This window comes from Otolemur garnettii, unplaced genomic scaffold (genome assembly GCF_000181295.1).
Source record: "Otolemur garnettii isolate 467f Iridium unplaced genomic scaffold, OtoGar3 scaffold00004, whole genome shotgun sequence".
Taxonomy (NCBI): Eukaryota; Metazoa; Chordata; class Mammalia; order Primates; family Galagidae; genus Otolemur; species Otolemur garnettii.
The window spans coordinates 11,596,124-11,619,733 of record NW_003852399.1 but is presented as its reverse complement, the minus strand read 5'-3'; the positions used below and the strand labels follow the sequence as shown (position 1 = coordinate 11,619,733).

Genomic DNA, 23,610 nt, shown 5'->3' with positions numbered 1-23,610 from the left:
AGAGAAATTAGCAGGGTGCTTGTAGTCCTAGCTACTCGGGAAGCTGAGGCAGAAGGATATCTTGAGTCCAGGAGTTTAAGGTTGCTGTGGGCTAGACTGATCCGGCAGCAATCTAGCCTGGGCAACAGAGTGAGACTGTCTCAAAAAAAAAGTCTAAGAAATAATCAAGATTCGAGAAGTTTATTATCCAGGAGAGTGAGGAGATAAAAATACACACAAATAATTATACAAAACACAATAATAGTTGAATGTGTTGAGCAGTACATTTATATGTACGGCATCCTATCGTTTGATCCTTTCAGCTCCCTTATTAGTTAGGGATTATGACTGTTTCCATTTACTGAAGAGGGGATTGAAGCACAGAGATTAAAACAGTCTCAAACCCAAGGGGGGCCAGGAGCTGACTCCACCGCTGTTTGTTTTCCCACTTTCTGCTGTCCTGCTTTAAGCAAACGTACAAAATAGCTTCAGTGGGGTCACTCCCTGACCCCGCCCCCATCAATATGCCACTGTTTAAATAACTTAGGTCACACAAAAGGAAGTCTGACTGCAGAGCCCATAAGACCAACAATAACATGACAATGCCTCAGGAGGGTCGCTGAGGGTTATGGGGCCCTGGGGTTATGTAATAGGTACAGGTTAAGCACCTGATATGCAGTACTCATTTAATCCTCAAAACAAGCCTTAGTGGAGAATACAGAGCCTACAGCAAGACTTTAGTGCAAATGCTTCACTAGGAGGTGTGGAATTCCTAGGGCTGTGGTACAGGGAGAATGGGGACTGAAGGCCTCACTCTTGCCAAGGGAAAACATCCCCAGAAAAAGGGAAAAACAGAAATAAGCTGAGCAAGGTGGAATAAAAAACTTTAGCTAGTTTACTTTGAAACCAGCCACTAAATTCCTTATCTGGGCAGTTCCTTCTTTTGCTAGAAGCCTGGCCTGTACGGGGTACAGCTTGCAAATAGCCCTGTAGAGTCTGTAAACTCTCTGTAAACACTCTGAAAATGAGAAAGGCCATAGAAGGAGGCTGAGTGAAAGGCCTGACGGTGGGGGGCATCAACTGGGCCGTCCCTTGCCCAGTCAATAGTCAAAGCAAATACCCATTGTGGGGATTTATATTTGGCCAGGGCGGAGATCAAGGGAACTGCTCAAGCCCTAAAATACGGGCAGGGGAGCCTGTACCCTTATCACAGAGGAAGATGTCTCTGGGGTGGAGATCAGAGGAAAATTCTTCTGTTCCACCGATTCTTCAGAGGGGACTGATGCTGTTGGGGCATCTACTCCACAGAGGACTAAAGGGGATTACCCTCCCCCAGCAATCTGTGTGTGTGACCACAGACAGGGGGCTGCCCCCACACAAGGCTCAGGTTTCAGATTTCTCAAGGCTGCTCAAACCCTTAATGTTATAGATAGAATAAGAACTAACATGCTTACTCAGAGAAACTGCTGACGTTTTTGTTCCCTTCCTCAGCTTCCCCTCTGGGCTAAATGAGATAATAGCCATCCATAAAAGCTGAGTGGAACAAACACTCAGGGCCTTTTGCTAGAACCCCACAAGCTCACGGTGGTCTCCCGTGTTCCCACTTTTGAAAACTCTATTCTGTGTGTGCTGTCTTTTTATCTCTCACCACTTTTAACTTTATTTTTCTTTAGCTGATTGCCATCAGCTCCACAGGTATTAAAGGGCCCTGCCCCGGGGTGGGACCCTGGCTGTGAGGAATCAGGAATAAGGCACAGGAGCCACACAGCTGCGGGAGCACTGGTCATGGTGGAGGGAGGGAAGGATGGGACCAACGCCTGGGAACCTGACGGAGGGAAGGATGGGACCAACGCCTGGGAACCTGACTTTAAATGTGGCTGCAGAGACCTGAGATGTCATATAGGTGACATCTGAGCTGATAGCACCCACAAGACAGGCACTACTAATATCACCACTGTTTCGTAAATAAGGAAACTGGGAGTCTCTTTTCACTGAGAGTGAAAACATAAAACCGATCAGTGAGTCAGAGTGTGACAATGCGACACTATCTAAAGATGCCAGCGTGGCCCCAGTCTGATTATCTGGAGATGCTCAAAGAAAGACATTTCTACCAGAAGGAGATCTGGGCTCCTAGACCCATGGAAGCATTAAAAAAAACAAAGAAACCTAAAGTCCATGCATCTGAGCACTGTTCAGGGCTTGAGGCATTGGAACTGGAACGATGCCATCCCAGTGACAGGCTGCTCTGCTGGGGACACGGGCATAGGGGCTGTAGGCAGGAGGTTTTTGTGTGTCAGTCTCTTGCATGAAACCACAGCTACAGGGAGACGGAGTCATAGGGAGGCGTGTGCTGATGCCGACATTCTCCTTTTCTCATTAAATGCTCACTGGACAGCTCTCTGATAAACAGGCTGCTTCGCTGTGGCCCCTGATGCCGCAGCTGCGTCTGTCACTTTCCCTACCATGTTCCAAGCCTGTTGGACAACGCTGAGCACACAGTAGGCTCTGAACAGTAATGTGCGATCATCTTGTCCAGGCAACAGTTAAAACTCTCATTGCATTATGTAAAGCTGTATGAAATTGCCACTTTGGTGAGCCAAGCAATTTCAGGGGGTTCATGCTAATAAATTGACACTTTGTCAGTCTGGCTCCAAGCATAGCCAGTCTCTCAGGACCTGACCCCTTGGGGCCTGAGAAGGGAAGCCTTTTAGATGACAGTGCTTCACCAATCTCGATTTCATTTAGTAGCAACTACTAAAGCAACAAGCAGAAGCTGGAGGAAAGACGAGCTGGCCTCTGACTGCCAGCAGTGGAAGAGATGTCCAGGAGAAGGTAGCCTGTGACCAGGGGCTGAAAGGGTACAGGGAGATGTCCAGAGAAGAGTTAAGAAGAATGGTCAAATTTACCGCAAATGGCAAAGGCAAAAATTCAAGGTAGGAAGAGACGCAGCACAATTCAGGTAATACTAAATAATCAAATTTGGCAGGGGACAGAGTCGGAAGAGGAAAGCAATGAGAGAGAAGGTTGGAAGAGGCTAGGGCTGATTATACGCGGCATCAAGTGTCAATTTGCGGCTTTAGTAAATGGAGGCCCTGAAGGACCGGGAGGTGATCGGATTGTTCAGTTCTAGGCAGAGCGAACCAGAGGACAAAACCAGAGTCAGCCAGGAAGCACTGTGACCATCTTTGGAGGGAGAAACCAAATAAGACCCATAAATGTGAGGAAGAGTCAGTATTCTGACAGTTACAACTCACTCAGATTAATCAGCGAGGCAAACCTCACGCATTACCGCTGCTCTCAGCTTATCCTCACCCTTGTCACTTATGTGAAGATAACTATTTCCAGGCCCCGAATGCACTGAATCCTCATAGTGACCCTACAAGGGATGTATTATTATTTCTGTTTTGTACATAAGGAGACCGAGGCTCAGAGGTTAAGTATACACACAAGGTTGCTAAGCTACAGAGTAGTTAGTGCTAAGACCCAGGCTCCCCTGACTTAAGCCCATAGCTGTCAAAGTGGGGAAAATTCTGAGACAGGTGCAATTTTAGAAAAACATAATCCAGGGATGGGGGAAGTCATCTAGGGCTAACTCCCAAAGTGCCCCACGGGGAAACGAGGGTTCCCTGGCAGTTCCGTGTTCAGGTCCCCTTGGAGTCCTACCTTGCTTTCTCCCTCGATGACGATGACAGGCACAGCAGTGGCAGGCCAGCGGTGTTTGGCTGGTAAGGGCTTGTCACAATTCCATAGAACTATGATCTGAAATGGACGAGATCATTAGGTGGCTGGGTTAGGTTGTACTGATATGGGCCCCCAACCCAAAGCCTCTGCTCATAGTCAGACAGCGAATGAAGAGCTGGAGATCTCAGCAGGACAGCCCGGCAGACATCAAAACCGAATTTGAAAGTGAGTCCACCCCCGCACAACCTTCAGAGCCTTGTCACTTCAACAACTAGGGAGAGGACAGGAAGAACAACCTAAAAAAGACTGTGTCCAGGGGACAGGGGCAAGCTGCAGGAGAAGGAAGTAATTTCAGGGCTGCTGAATCCAGTGGTTTCCTAAATTCTAATATCTTATGATGGTGAATGAGATAACAACTTTGATCAAATTAAATAAAAATGTATACTGAACATCTGCTGTGAACTTGCGTAACGTGGGAGAAATAAAGGAATTCAAGAGAGAACTGGGATGAGCTCATGTTTTGCATTCTCCAGAATGGCTGCTTGATTTTATGTGACTTTATAATTTCCAATAAAGGCATTTAGTTTAAAAATGCACACTTCGTGATTTCATTCTTTCCTCGTCTGTAAACCTTCTTGTATAAACTAATTCACACATCCAAAAAGCCATTGGTGGAGTATGGGAGCAACAGTAATTTGAAAAATATTGTTATTGTAGACATAATCTTCTACTCCCAGTCTTATAATCAGTCATGGTTGCTGTGAAATAAACGTTGACACTTCCCCACACCAACGAGTCAGTTTCTTCTATTCACACTTAAGTTTCCCAGTTACTCCCGGGGGGCCTTTCTGACGTCACTTCATCATTTTGACATTTCAAAACAAAATCATATGCTTATATTTTCTTTAGAGAATGTGTTGGGGTGTGTGTATGTAACACAAATATTTTTTAACCTTACACCAGTGCAAAGTTTCTCTCTGTAACCCACCCCCCTTTCGCTGTGCCAGATTTCGCTTCCAAGAACTTGTAGGGGGATGGAAAGGGTGTGACGAGGCATGACAAATGAGAGGGGAGTAGCAGGGAGTCCCAGGAGCCTCTGGCCCACTGACCAGAGCAGCCAGGGGCTGCTCTGTCAACCTCCCACTCACCTGGGCACAGTACTGGGACTTGGCTGCTGCCACGAGAAGCTTCAACACTGGCTGGGACTGAGAGACCAGGGGGGTCACCGCATGGATGACTGCGGTGAATTTGGAGGGGGGCTTTAAACCTGGAATGAAAAGCAGAGAGAAGCCTAATGAAGCCTAGAAAACGAGGCTGAGAAAATGATTCCTCCTCGCTCTGCTGCCCGTCCCGGAGCTAATGTTTCCCCCTAGCATGCTGCCCTTCACTTCTTAGGTCCTGACAGGCAAAAACAAGGTGAGAAGCTCCTAGTTCACTGCTGCCTGAGTCTACAGACCTCAGTACATTCCATGTCAATGTCCATTTCTGGGTTCTCCTTTTGAAGTCCTCTGCCCCCCTTGGTGATGTTTCTTTGACCTGTCTTTGGCTTTTTAGGTATGACCAAGGTCTCAACAACACACACACACACTCTCACTCACCACTCTCAAGAAAGGCTCTGCTCCAGTCACTCTGTCTTCATATGGATTGAACTAGCTGTGCTACCTTCCCCAGGGTATGTGCATCTGTCTTAGTCTTAATTATATAATGAACGGGTTTTGCCTCATTGAGAATATTTCCAGTCGTGACTAGCTAGTGGGAAAGGTAAAAAGAACATCAAGGCCTGATTGTCTAGGTTTGAATCATAATTCCGCCACTGAGCAGTGGTGAGATCTTAAAAAGATTACTTGACTCTGTTTCCACATTGAGAAATGGGCCTGGTGGTAACAGCACCAAACGTGTGCAGCTATGGTGAGGATGACATGACATAAGTTAAGGCTCATAAAGCACTGAGAATAAGACTTAGCAGGTAGTAAGTACTCAGGAAGTGTCAGCTGCCGTCGTCTCCCCGTCCTCACCACCCCACCCCTCTCATCCTGCCATAATTTTGGAGAGGAAGCCTCCTTACTCTAAGGATTTCTTCATTGCAGAGCAGTGAATGGCTGAGAGAAAAAGTGATGTGGACTTCTGCCACTTGAGACCTCTGAAGCCTTAGCAGAAGATCGTAAAAATGTAAAACAACCATTGCCAGCATAGCGCTGGAAGGGAGATGGCCTCCCCCTTATAGAGTTTCCCCATAAGAACTCATGGAGACATTAGGCAGGTGAAGAGCCTTTTAAAACTTCATTAGTTTAGACCTGGTAATTTGGCACATTAGTAGCTTAAATGTGAATGAGAGAATGTAAGGGCATTCAAGTTAAGCCTTGGTATTGATGGGATAAAGGTTAAAATCAGACTACATATATTAAAGGATTATACAAATGTTTTATAGAGAAAATTATATCATCTAGTAGAACTTTAATTATATGTTAGAAAGAAATTAACCTTTCCAATATCTAGGTCCACAAAGTTCTGACAGGTAAGAATAATCCTGTCTGAAAGACTGCCTTTTTAACAGTAAGATTAAGCTACTACTGGGAGACTGATAATAGTTTAAGAAGCACCATATTTACACACCTCTAACTTGCTAAATCCAAATGAAGATCTCAATACTCTGCCATGTATAGAAATCCTTATCAACTACTGCCTGAATCTGACCATTACTAACTGCTAAGTAAGTTACCCGATATGCATCATTTGCTCAGTTAGATATGGTCCCCATAACATGTTTGGTTTGGATCAAAAAAAGGCTCTTTGTCACTGGCTGCTGCTTTAGGCCATGAATTTCTTTAGGTTGCACTTACCAGTTCCGAGCTAATATATACCACTTAAAAAAGGATGAGATAGTTATGGAGAACAAGAGCATTTAGGTAGAAAAGCTTGAGTTTTTTTTGCCACATCAACTTGAGAGCAAGATGCTTTATTACCCCAGGGTTTCTCAAATTTGGAACTATAAACGAGGAGAAATGTCTAAGATGTCAGTAGCTGGGGCTCCAAACACACCAACGTCTAAGGTAACAGCAGGAGCCCCTTGCAACGCCACCCCTCAGCTACTTACTTCCTTTTCCTTATTGTAATTAGACTAAAAACTGCTTGAGGACACAGCTTACATCTTATTTGATTTTTTATTTCTAGCACCTGGCATCGATTAGCATAGCAAGTAAAAGGACAATAATAAATGTGGAAAGAATACATAAATCTGCCCTTGTCAGATATTCTTAGTTTTCCTTCCCTTGATTCAGTTTTTCTTCAATATAGGATAGAGATGTTGGGATAGTGAAAAAAAAAATTAGAGAGGACTCGTGTAATTTCCTCTTATATATGATGGGGCTTAAAATCATAGCTAACCCACTGACATGTTCAAAGTGATCCATAATTTGGAGAGCCTATTTCTCAAAAAATAAATAAAGAACTCTACTAAATATAAAGCAGAGCCACACAATTCGTTTTGCAAGGCTCTGCTGGAGAAAAGCAAAAAAAAAAAAGGAAAATGTACGATCTGCAAATTTATAATTCTTGAACTTGGTATGTCACGTATAACAGGGCTCTAGAAATCAATCTCCAATGCAGACTGTTACAAAGACCCTATCACAAAATCAAAGAATCAGGGGGCTTTAGCTCTGTATGACATCTGAGGGGCAAATGAGGGCAGCTCCTTAAAAGGAATTCACTTACCTAAATTAGCATAGTAGTAAGGAAAATCTCCCAGATAAGATGAATACTGTGGTAGTACGAACAATCCTCCAGGATGTTTGTTCCATATTAAACTGTTACGTGATATGTGCTTGAATATTCTGTCCTGAATAATCTAGAAAGTAAAACCATAGCACAGGGTGAGGATAAGACCCTTATGAGATTTGGTAAGAGTCATGCCCAAGCCAAATTTGAAGAATCATGGCACTCAGAGTAGTGATTCTACTCCTCAACCCTAATTCTCCAGATAAAAAAATGTAAGCAAGACAGAGAGAGATGGAACAATGATAAAAAGTAGGAGAAAGAGAGGAATCATGGCCCAACCTCCTAATCAAATTTCAGTTGACCCGTACATCCTATCTTGTTTTTCTATTATAAGGAATCCATGCTCATTTCAAAATAGTCTACAGGGAGCAGTCAGCCTCTTCTTGCTGGCTAAGCATCTAGCAGTGGTCCCAGAATCACATCAGGAGACCTGTCAGTGTAGCCCAGGTAGGGACTGAATTGAATGTGTACTGAAGACCCCACACACTCCAGGAGCAGTTGAGGTTTTGATCTGTTCCTTTAATGCAGGAGGTACATTTATTTGCTTGTCGTATTTTATTTTCCTTTCAAAGTCCACTGTGGGACTTTGGGTACTGGTTAAAGAAGTTTTTCTACATTTCATCTTGAAAAGTAGGAGCTAACAATTGCTCAAAACATCCTACATAAATAGGGCACGAACCGTGGCACATGAAGACTAATAACAGCCAGGCTAGTTCATTAGTTTCTTTGGACTTTGGGACCTTGCAGATCATTAAATTCTACATTTAGAGTCAAACATCCATCCTGAATCATTTGTCAGTTGAATGTGATTAGGCCACATTCCGGCTTTCTCTCTGGGACTTTCAAACTCTTGTAATTACACCATCCACTCATTAAGATACGATTTGGCAAATAATTAACTCAATATAGAATTTTATGTTTTCAGCAAATTTTTTTGAATTAAAAAAAAGAAAAAAGAAAACTAGTGCTATAAATCGAGTGATTTAAGACCCAAATCACCATTTTCCAGGTCCCCATGTAATGCAATGTGATTTTAAGCCCAGACCATCCTAAATGGAGTTTTTTTATTTGCTAAGGCTATTAACACCCTCATCTCATCCCGCATGGTGACAAGGTAAGTCACGAAGTGGGCTACATTATCTTTGCGAACCTTATCATGTTTATTTTCCTAACGAGAGAGAAGGGGAGAAGCAAGGAAGAAATTTAAAGAAACTCAAATCACTTAGTTCAATGATTTCTGTATTTTATCTTTCATGCAGATCAAAACTGCTAATTTTACATAGCTGTGCAAAGGTTTCTAATTTGGTGGAGATTTTAGGAACCTAACTAAAACACTGGTGTTTATGGTTTGTGGTACAACAGGGACATGTTAAAATGCTGTTGTCTATGCATTAATTATGGGAAAACTGCCATGGTTATGAAGGGGTTTCACGTGGCTAGCAATTTTACTTTGTATAATATTTAATCCAGTTTTTTATTGTTTGTACTTTCCAAATCTATCTATTTCCCTCTACAGTTTTTCATTTAGATCTTTTCCTTTTTTGGTTTCCAAATTTATCTATCGTTCAGCATGTGGTCACTTAAATAAGTTTGGATATCAAGACAGAATAAGTTGACAATAGACAGCATTGTAAATCCAACCTGCAGACCAGTGACATGGAGCTCAGAGCTGTCATAAAGTGGGCCATGCGCTTCTCATTGTCACAGACTATCCTTTTGGTTCCGTATCATAACATTGTTACCTTTTAAAATTCAAGGCTATGATAATAAGATATTGTAGCCCTCTTCTGAAATACCAATAAGCATTTTATACAGTCTTCAAATGGATCTTGACAGAGAGTTATCAGTACAGGCATGAGAGCATGATCAAATGTTGAATTTGACCTGGGTCAAGCAATTCGCTACCTTTGCGTATCACTTTCCTCATTTGTAATAAAACAATAACATATCATATTAATTATAACAACCTCTTAGAATTTAAGAAGAGCTTCCTAAGTTTTTATACTTAAGACTTTACATTTGCCTTTAAAACAAAATCTCATTCTTGTGTTCATTTTCTTTTTGAGACAGAGCCTCAAGCTGTGTTCATTTTCTAAGTACCAGCATTTCCAATTTTATAGCTATAGTATCTTAGTTCTATACCATTAACGGTAGTCATGGTTTACTTGTCCTAAAGGACCAACAATAGGGCATTTTTTCCATGCAAAGCAACAAATGTATTTATGGATACAATTTCCCACTCTTAGGATCAATTCTTCAGGACTTTGTCAATGGGGAAATCTTTTAAGGGTGTTCATAAGTATTGCCAAGTGTCTTTCTGAAAAGGTTTGTATCAACTTATCTTCTCAAAAGTTTGAAAGAGTATGGGTCTCATTTCACCAAATAAAAAGACCATTTTTTCTCTTTCCAATTATCCCGATCACTATACTGAACAGCTCTCAGAATCTTCTCAAGGCACTTAGTGCTTATTCTTTATTGTTATAAAAGAAGACATCACAGTTAGAGGCTGGATGCTTTTTTGGCTATAAAGAAAATCAATACACATAACGCAAGATTTTTTTTTTTTGTTACGGTCCCAAATGGCACCCTCAATAAGGACAATATTTCTAATTAATGTGAATTCAAAAAGAAGAACAGACCTCTTATTTTGCTTTTTTATGTACCATCTGTTTTTCAAAATAAGGGACTATTGGTTATAAGTTACAGTCATTCCGTGTGGCCCTGACTTAGTCTTTTGACCAAAGCAACACAGTCTAACACACACAGTGCCACCATATGCCACCTTGCTCTCAGCCAAAGCATTTTCTCATTGATTTTGAAATATCATTATATAATAGCATTAGCAATACCATGGTTTGAATGTGCATGATTAGATAACTGCAGAGGAAAATGGAGCATACTTTATGAAATTCCACTAAATATGTGCCTTCCTAGATATCATTAGCTGTTTTCATATATTATTATAATCTCATGCACTTTTCTTTCACTCACCTTGATTATGACTAAGCTCCTACGATTCCATCCTTGGCGCTAGGTTATTGTGCAATACTCTGACAAATAATGGAACCCATAACGGAACACTGTCTTTGCAGTATTTCATCACGGTCCCCATTGTTACTTCTCAATTTGCACACAAAAATGGAGCCTGTGAAGAGCTCTGAAGAGCTCTGATGAAATAGCTCCTTATTACTGGGATGCAGCATTAGGAAATTTCAATCAGACTGGAAAAACTAACAGAGTTCTGCACAATGTATTGTACTAACAACTTGACTTTGGCATTGAAGAGAAAATGAGGTATCCTGTTTTCCAATGTGTCTAAGCACTATCTACAACTGTAGGGTTCTTAATCTCTAAAGACCCAGTAATCCCATTCCCATGGCCCAGGATACAGTAAGGAAGGAGATGAATCCAGAGTTCTAGAGTCTGGATATAGAACATCCGGAGCAGAGAATCCTTAAGTGTACACTGCCTGGGGGTAGCTGTGAATTATTCTCATACCTTAGGAGCTAAGGCAGGGACCAAATGACATATATCATCTATGTTCTAAGCCAAGTGGACACTTTTGATATGTGATACTTAAATTGTTCTTATAAACACATTGGCTCTGTGTATGCGGATGGTATTTTCTGCTATTTTCCCTGCTTTTCTGATTATGTTGTATTCTGGGGTAATCTGAGTTCTCAATTATTTTGGGTACCTGGATAGTCTCTCTCATTCAATTTGGTTGAGAGGTCAAACTGTTACAATCCAATCTTGGAACTATATAAAGAGATTTGACAGTTGCTATAAATTTGAATGAAATATATGGTTTTTAGTGTTATTTTTAAAAAAAACAAAAACAAAAACAACTGCATTGCTAAAAAAACTGCCTGTCTTAAATTCAAGAGGGAAAAGGCCTTCCAGGTTCAGGGATGAAACTAGCTTGACTTCAGATCCTGTTTGGATGAATGTAAAACATCCAGCTGTTATTACGGGATAATTGAGCACTGTTAACTTAATAGGTGAGAGACCAGATCTATGCAACAAACCATACTCAAAAGAAATATAATTAACAAGATACCATCTTTCATCTGGCAAATTAGCAATGTTGTATATATGTGTGTTTTAATTATGATCCGTAAGGCTGACAGGTGCATAGCAAGACAGGGTCTCTCCCAGACAGCTTGAAAGTCTAGGCCGATACAATGTTTTTGAAGAGAAATTTGGCAAAATATAATATATTATGAGCATGAGAAATGCCTGCACTCTTAGATTCAGTAATATGCTTTAGGAACTCCATCCTAAAGAAACAGAAATGTAATTTAAGATACACGCAGAAAGCCATTGCTTGGATAAATACATATTATCTATGAAAAAATCAGAAATGACATTAATAATACATAATAATAGAGTGGTTAAGTAAACAGAGGTTCTCCATAGGATGGCATATTCAGGTGAAGAAAATTAAAATGTCACCTGGATTGATTAGAGATAAACAACTAATAGGGGAGGCTTAAAAGGTCAAAAACAACCGAAAGACACATGAAAGGAGCATGTGAAAACACCGAGGAGAGAGTAACTTAAGAAATGTATTGGGACAAAACAACACTCAGTTTTCTTTTCTTAAAAACAGAAGATTAGATGTTTATATGTAAAAGTATATTGGATTAAATAATTCAATAGCTAAAGGTAAAAAAAAAATCCATCATGAAATTATTGGGAAAATGTAACCATGTGTATATATAAAAATATGGGTCAAAAAGTCCTTTTGAAACAGTAGTCAGTGGAGAACATAAAGATGAAAAAATTGTCCAATACTTAAAAAAAAAAACAAAACCAGAAAGACACATTAATAATTGAGGAAAAACATTTTCAAGAGAAGCATCAGGGGTTCATATTTTTAATACAGTAAGCTCTTAAAAGTTAATAACAAAGTTAGGGGGGAAGTTAATAACAAGAAAACTCATGGCCATCTCTCTATCTTTCTAAGTTGCCTGACCACGAGTATATGAAGATTTGTTTTTTACTAATGTCCTAAAAAATAGAAAAAATTTTTAAAAGATTTAACATTTTTAAAGGTACAACATCCAATATTAGTGACCATGAAAAAAACCAAAATAATCCAAACAGTTCCTCTCAGAGAAGCTGGTGGGACTATAAATTCATTCAGTTTTATTGCAAGAAAACCGGTGAATCATATTAGAAATCTTAACATTTGGCACATTCTTTGAACGAGGACTTGAAACTCACAGAATTTATTCTAAGAAAACAATCTTGAATCTGCACAATTTGGCCTTAAGACTATTTGCTTCAATGATAATGATGAAAAACCAGAAACAACTGGAATGTACCCCATTTGGGAATTAATTTAAATAATTAAGTTATATTATAAATAGATTATATAGTCATTAATTGCAGCAAAAATCTAATAACATGAGACAATATTAAAATTATTAAGCAGGAAAGCAAATGCAAGTATAGAAAGACTCCTTGTCAAACTAAAAATTATAATACATTTTAAATTTACATATAAAAACATATATCTGTCTGTATGGGTATATATGTTGATAGTGGTTTTGTGTGGGTAAATTGGTTTTTTTTATGCTCTAGGTATTTTCCATTATTTTCTAAAATGAACATGTACTTCTTTGATAAAGAGCACCCTCCAACAAGAAAAAAAATTAATATTAAACTTTCTTTAAGAAGGGCCTACGAAGGATTTTGAAAGGAGAACAGGATTAAAGAAGAGAACAGACTCGATTAAATATTCAAATCTGCTGCTATGAACAGAAGTGACAACTCAATCGATTTTAATCAAGGAGAAAGTTTTTGGAGGAATAAGTAAGGTTGGCTTATCGGAAGGAAGCCCCTGGAAGTCATTATGATCCTGTACCCTTCATGAGGATGGGCCTGGGTCCTAAAGAGGCTTTTAAACCTAATTCCAGTATGAAAAAAATGCACCCCGTCTTGGAGAGGACACCGACCAGAGTTTGCCTTGGGGTGAGAGCAAGAGCCCGAGCTGGGCGGGGGGGTTGATAAATGCTCTGGTGTGCCTGGGCATTGCCAGCACCGGCTCTGACCCTCAGGACGGCCAGAGAACAGTGAGGTGCCCCAGTGGGCTGACTTTTTTTGTTGATATTAGACTTCTCCAAGTATGCTCCAAATCACATTAGCTTCCAGAGCAATGAAGCAGTAATCACTTTTCCAAAGTGAATCCTCCAAAAATTAGGCCATGAATGCCCCACCTCACTTTGTGAGCACCTCAGAGTCACCTCTCCAGAGGATCTTTGCTATCCTTCCCTCAAGCCCGTAATTCCTGAGTGTGCAGTTTTCTAAATACTTCCTTAGCTCTTCGTGCTACTTTGGTTTAACCTCAGGCCGTTGCTATCTGCTCAATTTCCAAAGGTTTTAATCATCTCCAGCCTTCCCTTTCTTTTTTTTCTTCCTGCTTTAAAAAAACAACTTAAAAATGGGTATCCATCTGCCAAAAGTTTTCCTGTTTCATAAAGTTTAACACCTCTGTACCACATGGGTTCAATCCTGATTCTCCTCTTAATACAACTTTGCAACATCAACGCTGGTGGTTTGGGTTGCCTACGTCTTGAGAATTAATTTTGCCATCCACCACTGGAGTGTGGTGCCCAACTATTCACATTTAGAGAATGGCAGAGGATTTTCCCTACCACTGGTCACTATCTTTTTTCTAAACAGCCTCCAGAAATATGTCTTCGAAAGGATGTCATTGAGTGTGAACTACAGGAAGACAGTCATTACCCACGTATTTCTGAAATGATGTAAGACAGAGCCAGTTTGTGTCAAGGAGTACCATTTCTCCCCATGGTGGTTTTCCTCTGTGGAGTTTGTCTAGAAGGGCGGTGTTTATTCGCCGGGACATGGCAAAGCAGGTATAAAGAACAGACAGAAAACTGGGTTTTGCCCCATTTCACCCATCACACAGCACCACGAGCAATACAGAAGGCTGAGAGAAGTATACAGAGGAACACTATTCAAGCAAGAGCCAAGCTGTCTCACTTACCTCTAGTGTAGTTAATACAATCTTCTCAACTGAAGAAAAATAAGCCTCCCACAAGAATTGTGTCTGCTGTCTAAGTGCTAGGATTTTATCCTGATGAATAGACCTGATTGTAGAAGGAATCTGTAACACAAGTCGAACACATAGGAATTATAACTTTAAAACAAAGAGACGGCATTTCATCAAAATAACCCAACTGGGTTAGGCTTTCATTCTTTATAGCATTCAGCTCCTAACGTACAGATCAACTATTATACAAATCGCCAGCCATTAAGACCTAAGAACTAATTGCCAGTCCTAAGAACTATCAGACACAAACAGCACTTACTGGGAATCAGCCTCAATGAACCTTGGAGGCGTGAAAGTTCTAGTTCACCAGTGAGATTCAGGAGCAGCTTATCAGTTGTGGACGGTGATCCTATAATCACAACTGCTGTTTCCTGAAATCCTTGACCCCGTGCATGGACAATGAGATTTTACTGAGGAGTGGCTACAAGTCTTGGAGAAAGACCCAAAGATTCTATCCCCCAAGCACTTCTAAGATCTGTCACCCCAGGAACTGTAAAATATTTATAAAAGGATTTTTTTTAAAAGACTGTCTATGAGCCTCTGCATCCAACTGAAGGCAGTCATTTTTATGTACATGTCTCCTTCCTCACCCCCTGAGACTTTCTGCTTCTCACATATCTCCTTCTGGCTTCAGCCCTTACCCCAGCCTAACTGTATCTCTCAAACACCATATATATTTAGCCATCGCTGCTAACCAGGCTAAACAATTTTAAAAGAAGGCTCTATGGCCTATTCATTCTGCTACACGTTTTCAAACTAGGAGAGTAGCTTTTATGTAGAAGTTATTCAAGAAATAAGAGCTGAACTGCATATGACCATCTGAAGCCATGTGGGGATGGCATTATTTGTACTAGCAGTTTAGCTTGATGGCTCCAGGGGGTTCTAACCTTTTGGTTTTTCTGCACCACACTGGAAGAAGAAGAGTTGTCTTGGGCCACGCAGTAAATACACAAACACTAACGAAAGCTGGTGAGGAAAAAAAATAATAAAAGGTCCGGGCATAACTTTCATGATGTCCGCCAGACAAGGGTCCTCACATAATCCACAGGCAGCCTGTGGGCCGCAAGCTGGACACCCTTGAAACCATTAAGCACAAGGGCCAGATCAAGATGGGATTCTCAGTTGTGCTTCCTTGGTCAAGTTAGTTGATTTCCCAAAGATTAAATTTCCTCATTTGTAAAATGCAGATACAGAATTAACATCATAAGGTTGTAATGAAGGTTGTGTAAATGCTTAGCATGGTGCCTAGAACTCCTGGAGGCTTAATTAACATAGGTTATTATCATTACCAGGACCATCGGCATTAGGGTGATGCTGTTCAAAGCTGGACCAACTGCTTGGGTCTGGAGCTCTGAAATGCACTTCCTGGGTTTCTGGTAAGTTTTGTGGGCTCGCTCCCTATTTTCACTTACAGTTCAAGGTCCATTTCATTTATGGAGTCTGTGCTCTTAAGGGAAGATTCCTGGTGATTAGCAACTGCCCTTTTGTGCTCCCCTCTTTCTGCATGCGTGCTTCCATAATGTATGACTAATCAGACAGACATGGGAGTCTGGGCTGAAGGAGGAATGCTCTGTTAGCTGCTTTAATAGGAAAGTTACCCATGGCATTTGACTAAGACTATAATGGAGTTTGCACTGGAGGGGAAGGAGGTGGCAGCACATTTTTTTGAGTCAAGACTCCCCTTAGGAGGAGAACTCAAACTGCTTCACAAGACTAGCAAGAAAAGCTCACTTGCTTTGCCCATGTCCAGAACTAGATATTAAATCTACCCCACAGTGTGTATCAGGATTCACAACACTGAAGAAACATGGAGGGAACAGGTAAGGGAGAAACACTGGCAGGCAAATATTAGGCTGCAACCAGAGTTCAAGGTCAAGTGTAAATGAAATATTCTCCGAGAAGGAAGAGAAACCATTCACATCATAGAACCCTGACGAGTCAAAGATAATTTATTTTCATTTACTCACTGAGAATGTCATCCAGATTGCCAAAGAAAGATTGGGGGGAAAAAATCATCCTGCTCAATTTTCATAATCATGCCCTCTTCTAAATGTCAATGGTATTTCCGAAGGGTTCTATAGGTTGATATCACTGTTCTATTGTGACCATGAGGAAAGAGTCTATTAGAAAAATGCCTACAGCTATCATTGCTACGTAGTCTTCCAAAAATTGAGTGTGCTGTGGTTATGAATGAAGAAAATCACAGATTTGCCTACCAATACCGTTTTCCTCTTACAGACATACAAACCACGTCCTGATCTTAGCACACCAAGTAGAATGTTTCCTACTGGTTCGTGAGTGCGATACAAGGATCTGAGTGCATTCTGCAAAGTGCTCTGGAAGACAATTCCCAACCACTGACAAGACGGAGCTCCGAGTTTTAATGGCATTTGGCTATTGGTTATTAATCTGCTTGTCCTAAGAGACAGGACTGAAGAGAGTGATAAATCCACTCCAATTTGCCCAGATCGTTCTGGAAGCTGCGGAACTCGAGGAAGTCTTAATAAAAGGTCATGTTTGGTATCAAAACTAATGGAATCCACCAAAATAGATATAAAGAAACAACATTAAGCTTTCTTGGTGACATGATGACAAGAATATATGCAAATAAAAACATCCAAGCTGTTCTAAAACAGGAAATGAAAAATTGTAACATAACAAAAACATTTCCCAGAGCAGACATTTGGGCTCAGTGCCAACTCTTTTAAAACCATTGTTAACGACAGTACAGTTGCTGTTCAATATGGAGGCAGCTGTGCAAAGACAAGCTGCACGGGAGAGGGGAAAAATACCAGGAAGTCTGGGTGGGTGGAATGAAAAACAGCATCTTCCGAGCGAAGCCAAAGAGGAGCATCAGAAGGTGAAACACCCATCAGCTTCCAAGATATGGTAGAAACTGCCCCACCACCATTAAGCATCCTGAATGCTCTCCATACTAAACACAAACTCCCAGCTTACTCACAAATTCACAGGAGCAGTGGTATCAAAATGGAGAAATTATGGGTAATGCCTTTGAGTCCCTTTATTTCCCAAATTTCCTTTGATGATCATGTATTATTTTAAAAAAATATAAAAGAAGGAAAAGGGCAACACAGAAGAAGTATCACATGCCATTTTTGCTTGGCCTTTCATGAATAGATGATTTAGGAAGCATTTTGCACTCTCTCTGCATGGAGAGACCTCTTCCTCGGTATATCTGTAAGGATTTTCTTAAGGAATCAAGGTGGAGAATCATGAGCATTAAGTATTTTTCACAAAAACTCCAGACCCCTTTATCAATGAACACTTAAGAAATCTAACTGTATTTAGGGCGGGATGAGTTATCCCAAATAAAAAGATTCTGTTATTATTCCACATCACAGATTCTTCTTTTGTTTCCAAGTTCCGAGGGGCCACTGAGATCATATACCTGGGTACCAGACAAAAGGAATGTTTCCCGAGCTGGGGTCGGGTTGGCTTTCTTAGCCCATGGCCCTCTCAGTTATAGACATTTCACCTGTTGTACTAGGGAGACTGCTGCATTACTTCACCAGCCAACTAGGAGACTGGCCAGTAGCACAGAAGTAGAATGGACAAAGGAGTTAGAAACTCAATTTCCTGGGTATCAAAAACAAACAAAACAAACAAATAAGCATGGAAAGTAAAATAAAAAAAATCACTGTACAAATACCTGTGGCAGTTCAAAGATAAAGTATCCCATGCCACAGAAGAGAAACATTGAAATAGTTTATAATTTTAGGAGAAAAGAGCATGACGACTTGGGATGGACCTAAAATATGACTGGACAAGAGCTGGAAATCCGTGGTGAGGAGGCCCAGCCAAGGATTTCTCTGAGTTCTACAGCCCCCCCCCCCCAGGCAGCCCTTGAGCAGTCTGGATTTCCCTTTGGGGCTGCTCTTTTAAATACCCATCCTACAGGTAACACTAGCTCAGGTACCCAGACTGGATCATTTGGGGGATCTCAACACTAACCACAAGAACAAACCCTCGGGACCTTTCTCTTTCTGAAAAGTAATCTGCAGAACCAGGGAAAGGAATATGAGGCAGCAGGGTAGTACAAAGATTCTCTGGGATCATTTCTTAACATGAAGGTTCCTGAGGGGGTAGAGATCTACCTTTTCTCATAAATCACAGCTCATGGGCTTTCCCTGCCCTTCTCCTCAGAATGTATTCAGTGGGCTTGGGAAGATTTTGTTTTGGAAAGTGAACAATGCCATACTAAACGACTTCATATTCACTGTGACACGGGCACTTTTCTCCTGATAAAATTTCTTTTATAGAGCTGACCTTTTGGATTCATCTTCCCTGAACATTCAGATGGGGGCAGCGGTAATCTGCCGATCGGCTGAAGGCCACAGCCCCTTCCTTACCTGTAATAATAATCTCTCATCGCCTATGACGGCAGCTTGGTTCCAATTAATCACTTCAGAGAATGGCAACTCCCATCCATTGCTGAGCATCACAGGGACGCAGGCAGCCTGTGCAAAAAGGGAGACTTCGTGAGTGTGAGGACAGCAACAGCAGGAATGGCTCCAACCCGGGTGAAATCAGTGCACATTCAATTACTGGCATTTCCTACACTGCAGGGATCCTAGACTGCTTAGGCCAGGAGGAAAGTAAGTTGTTAGGAGTTATCGAGTCGCCTGAAGGTTGTACACATGCAGACTAGATTTTAATATTTGCAAGTGTTGCCCCAGAAGGCTAAAACCCCACTTCTTTTCTAGGACATAGTCTGGCTGACCTTAGTTTTGTGGAGATGACTGGCCTCGTTGGAGAAGTTTTATGGATGTAACCAAAGCTTGCACTAATAAAATCCGAGCATAAAACCAGCCTTGAATATAAACGGTTTTGTCAATGTAACTGCCCCGAGTCTACTCCTAAAGTAGTTTATCCCAATGTCATGAGCAACAAGGAGCAGAAGAGAGCCCAGCATTTTGCGGACTTAACTGGTACTACAAGGTGTTCACCCTTCCCTTGCTCTGTAAATACCTAATCAGAACCCGTTCTCTTCAGTGAGAAGTGATCCAAACCACAATCATACCAATTTACTGTCTGCATTGGGATCAAATAGCCAAGAAACACTAGGTTGATGACAAAATGGGGGTTCAAAATAAGTCATAATCCAAGCCAGAGAACAATTTGCTCCATGCACCATCCCAGGGGTCTACAAGAAAATTAGTGATGGCACGCTTTGCAGAACACACAGAGAGGAGTAGAAAAGACTGTCAGAGAAGGAAGCTCTTCTGCCTACGACCTGACAGTGATCTGCAGTTAGACCGGCAAGGACGGACGTTAAGAGGCATGAGACAGACACACAGACTCAGGCACAGTGCGGAGCTCAGAGGAGGAAAGAGCATGGCAGCAAGGGCCAAGGAATGGGGGTCCCCAGACACGCTGGGCACCTGCTTTCTCTTTGCAGCGGAAGCAGGCTGGATGCTGCTTCCAGGTGGGAAATGCAGATGACAGTCTCAGCATTTCTGCAGAGGGAGGCTGATGAGCCACGAGACTCCCACGAAGGCTCCAGACCTGGAGCCAGGACCTCTGAACTCAGAGCCTCAGCACAGCATCACCCTACTGGGAACCACTTTCAGAAATTAAAGGAACTGAATGATGGCCAAGATGGGAACAGGACAGACAATCTTGCTTTTGAAGAGCACCGACAATAAACTATTTCCATTGCTCTGAGACCGGCTCCCAGGAGAAGGGCAGGGCCCCTTTGAGGAGCTCCGCTGGGTTGCCCAAACTGGCAATCAGATGCCTTCAGTTTGCAAGCATGACCCAGAAGTATCCACCTTTCCTAGTGGTTAAATGGTTTCATTTTATTATGTCCAAAGATAATGAATAAATCCTCCCCCAATTCCCTACTTTTCCTACGTGTTTCAGATTTTCTTGGGAAAAATGTCAGATCATCTAGGGAAATCATACCTTTTCTCTGAGCTTTCCCAGGAGAGGTGATAAGGTTAAACCTACCCGGTCTGACTTCAATCCTCAGGCCTATTCTGGGGAAGTTTCAGAGTCTCTTACCTGCAAAGCCTCCAGGAATCTGAAGGACCCAAGCCTGCGACCACGCGGAACCAGACAGAAAGTGGCATTGTGCAGCATTTCCCGATAATCATACCTGGAAAGAGAGAAGGTGCAATCAGCAAACAAAGCCCCATTAGGAACGCAGGTGTGGCTGGCCAGTTGGGGGGGGTACATGTGTGCAAAGGTACCCAGAGCGACTTGGGAAAGCACAGGTGGGCAGCCCTAACTTTCACATTTGGGAGAAGGGGTTTTTCACAGGAATAAAAAATGCAAACCATCATGTTGGACAAAGCAATTAGTGTCTCTTCCGCAAATGGTACCTAAAAAGCCTCGGTCTCGGTAACAATTTGGCTCGTCCAGCCTTTGCTTCCAAAATCAGATGTTTGTGTCCTGATGAAATATGTTGCCCCCATAGACTAAAAAAAGACCAATAAATCTCTGCCTCAGCATGAAATTCAGCAAAATTAAAACTGCTCTTCTTCCTACCCCTTCAAATCCATGCTGTCATGTTAAAGACTACTCAGGAAATCTCTATCACAAGCACAAAACAGCATTTGTTTTCTCCGTGAAGATGGAGTTCCTGCATTTAATCAACAACATCCTAATAAATATTCCTGAACCAGAAGGGCTCGCGTGGCTTACAGGAGAAACAGGAGGTGAGGGAGAAGGGTGCTAGCCTAGGAAATGGTGAAAGAGAAACGACAAGAGAAAAGAAAATGAAGTGCTAAATAGGACCGGGTGTGGGAGACTGGGCCATGGAAGAGATGACTGTCTCTTTTACTCAACTACCATCTAATGGTATTACGCTGTTTTTGCATTTTGAAAAAATACAAAACATAACAAGGGTCACCTGTTTCTTTATGCCAGTGAAGTTTAGGAAAGATAAAAAGCATTTCATTTGCTTGAGGACTGTCACTTTTAGAGTGATTACCACAAACACATTCCTAAGCAGTTTCACGTACATTGTCAGTTTAAGAAAACTTGGGGAAGTAGAGATGGCTCGTGTCCTGTGAAGGCCTGTTTCTTAGAGCCAAGATGAAATCACTCTCATTTTTCAAGAGCTTCCAATGCTGAGCAGACAGGTGTGACTTTGACAGTAGCATATGTCACCAGCATTCTCTGACTCTAATAGTCTAATTTAATCATAGCCTGCAGGCACTGGGTTCTTCCTTCTTCTTTTTGAGATATATACATTTATATTTTTAAAGTCCACATCTATTTTTACATTCTCATATAAACTAGGCATATGGGAATAAGCCAATTTTCAATTATAAACCCGTCATTAAGAAGAGACATCATGCAAAGGACCATTTGCTTAAACAAGCGTGTACAACTAATTTGCACAAGAAAAGGTCACCGTGAATGGATTAAGATTATCTCCATTGAGAATGAAATTTTAAAAAAAAAAAAACCTTGCTGCATTAATTAAATTGCAAAATAGACTTCAAAGTCATAAAGATTTTTAAGAAGGCTCACATTTAGCTAAATTAACAAAAAACCTAAATTATGATGGCAAAGAAATTCTTTTTCTTCACCTAACACAGAAAAATAATTGACAAGTATCTTGAAGTTCAAACGTTGATAATGTCTGGATTTCTACCTAATAAACAGAAAAGAGGAAAATGTGTGTGTTCACCCCCCCCCATACACACACAAATATATGCATAAAGTTTAAATTGAATTTTTTTAATACAGAAAGGTCGACTATCCTTCGGACTACAGCAAGGTTTAATAAATGCTCAGAATAGAAAGCCCTGGGGGACCAGCACAGAAGGTCCTACATCCTCATCATTAGGCTACTAAAAATGTAAAACCCTATTAAAGTTCTGGATTGTAACAAGTTTCAAAGTTGCCAGCTGCAGAATTTACCTTAGGGTATGGTTAGAGGGAAAGGAAGGGCAGAAAACTTACAGGAAAAATTCAAATGACAGTTCTAACAGGGTACTGACTTTTAAACGGTTGTACAGAAGGATTATCTGCTGAGATAGCAAATCAAGCTGATGTGAGGGAAGCTGGCATTCACAATAGGTCATATGAACTGTGGCGAGGGCACCCTTGCAGGAGCTCGCAACCCAGTAGATGAAACTATGAACAAAACACACGCGCTTTCTGGGCCTCGGTTTCCTCACCTGCAAAATGGCCCAGTTGGGTTAGATGACTAAAGATCCGGTTTTAACTTTCCATTATTCTTTATGTTATTTTTAGGTAAGAAAGAAAAATATCCTTTGAGAATATTCCACTGCTGTGAGGGTTTCTATGCCCATTATATGTATATGTACATATAAATATATTTTGGCCGGGTGTAGTGGCTCATGCCTGCAATCCTAGCACTCTGGGAGGCTGAGGCGTGTAGATGGCCCTGAGCTCAGAGGTTCGAGACCATCCTGAGCCACAGCCAGAGTGAGAACCCATCTCTACCAAAAAAACAAACAAACAAAAAAGCCGGGCATTATGGCAAGCGCCTGTAGTCCCAGCTACTTGGGAGGTTGAGGCAAGAGAATCACTTAAGCCCAAGAGTTGGATGTTGCTATGAGCTGTGACATCACAGCACTCTACCTAGGGTGACATAGTGAGACTCTGTCTTACAAAAATAAATAAATACATATTATTATATATAATATGTACATCTGCTTGTATTTTTACAATGACTATCTAACATACGTGTATTCATATAGACACACACAGAACTTATACATGTATAACTCAGACCAATGATTTCCACACACATTTCTAAGCATACTCAGCCCATGAACTAGCCTTTCTTTGGGGTTCATTGGACAGTGAGCTTGTGATTGATTAGTCTGTTCTAAGTGAAGGAGTAAGGATGTCCACAGCAGTACAGATAATGGCTCTGGTCTGGCCATGTGGTTGGAGCTCTCCCATGCTGCCATTATGGTGCTTTCTTATTCTCTACAACTATCTCCTTCTAGATGCTTACACACGTTCATTTATTTGGTCATTCTTTAAAGATACTGTTTGAGACACTGCCCAACTCCTACAGATATAGTCCAGAGAAGGTCTTCTTGGGTTGCTAGATCTCCCCAAAAAACACCTGACAACTAGAAAATGCT

At 41.3% G+C, this 23,610-nt stretch overlaps 1 protein-coding gene across 1 annotated transcript in view; it reads right to left on the bottom strand.

The window, feature by feature from the left end:
• Positions 1–23,610, bottom strand: part of EXT1 (exostosin glycosyltransferase 1) — a 286,208-nt gene that overhangs the window by 16,840 nt on the left and 245,758 nt on the right. Inside the window, exons 2-7 of the mRNA XM_012810320.1 lie at positions 20,540–20,633; positions 18,886–18,993; positions 14,450–14,569; positions 7,372–7,504; positions 4,809–4,927; positions 3,643–3,738 (exon numbers count right to left, since the gene is read on the bottom strand). Of these exons, the coding sequence (XP_012665774.1) occupies positions 3,643–3,738; positions 4,809–4,927; positions 7,372–7,504; positions 14,450–14,569; positions 18,886–18,993; positions 20,540–20,633 (670 nt within the window). The remainder of the gene's footprint in view (positions 1–3,642; positions 3,739–4,808; positions 4,928–7,371; positions 7,505–14,449; positions 14,570–18,885; positions 18,994–20,539; positions 20,634–23,610) is intronic.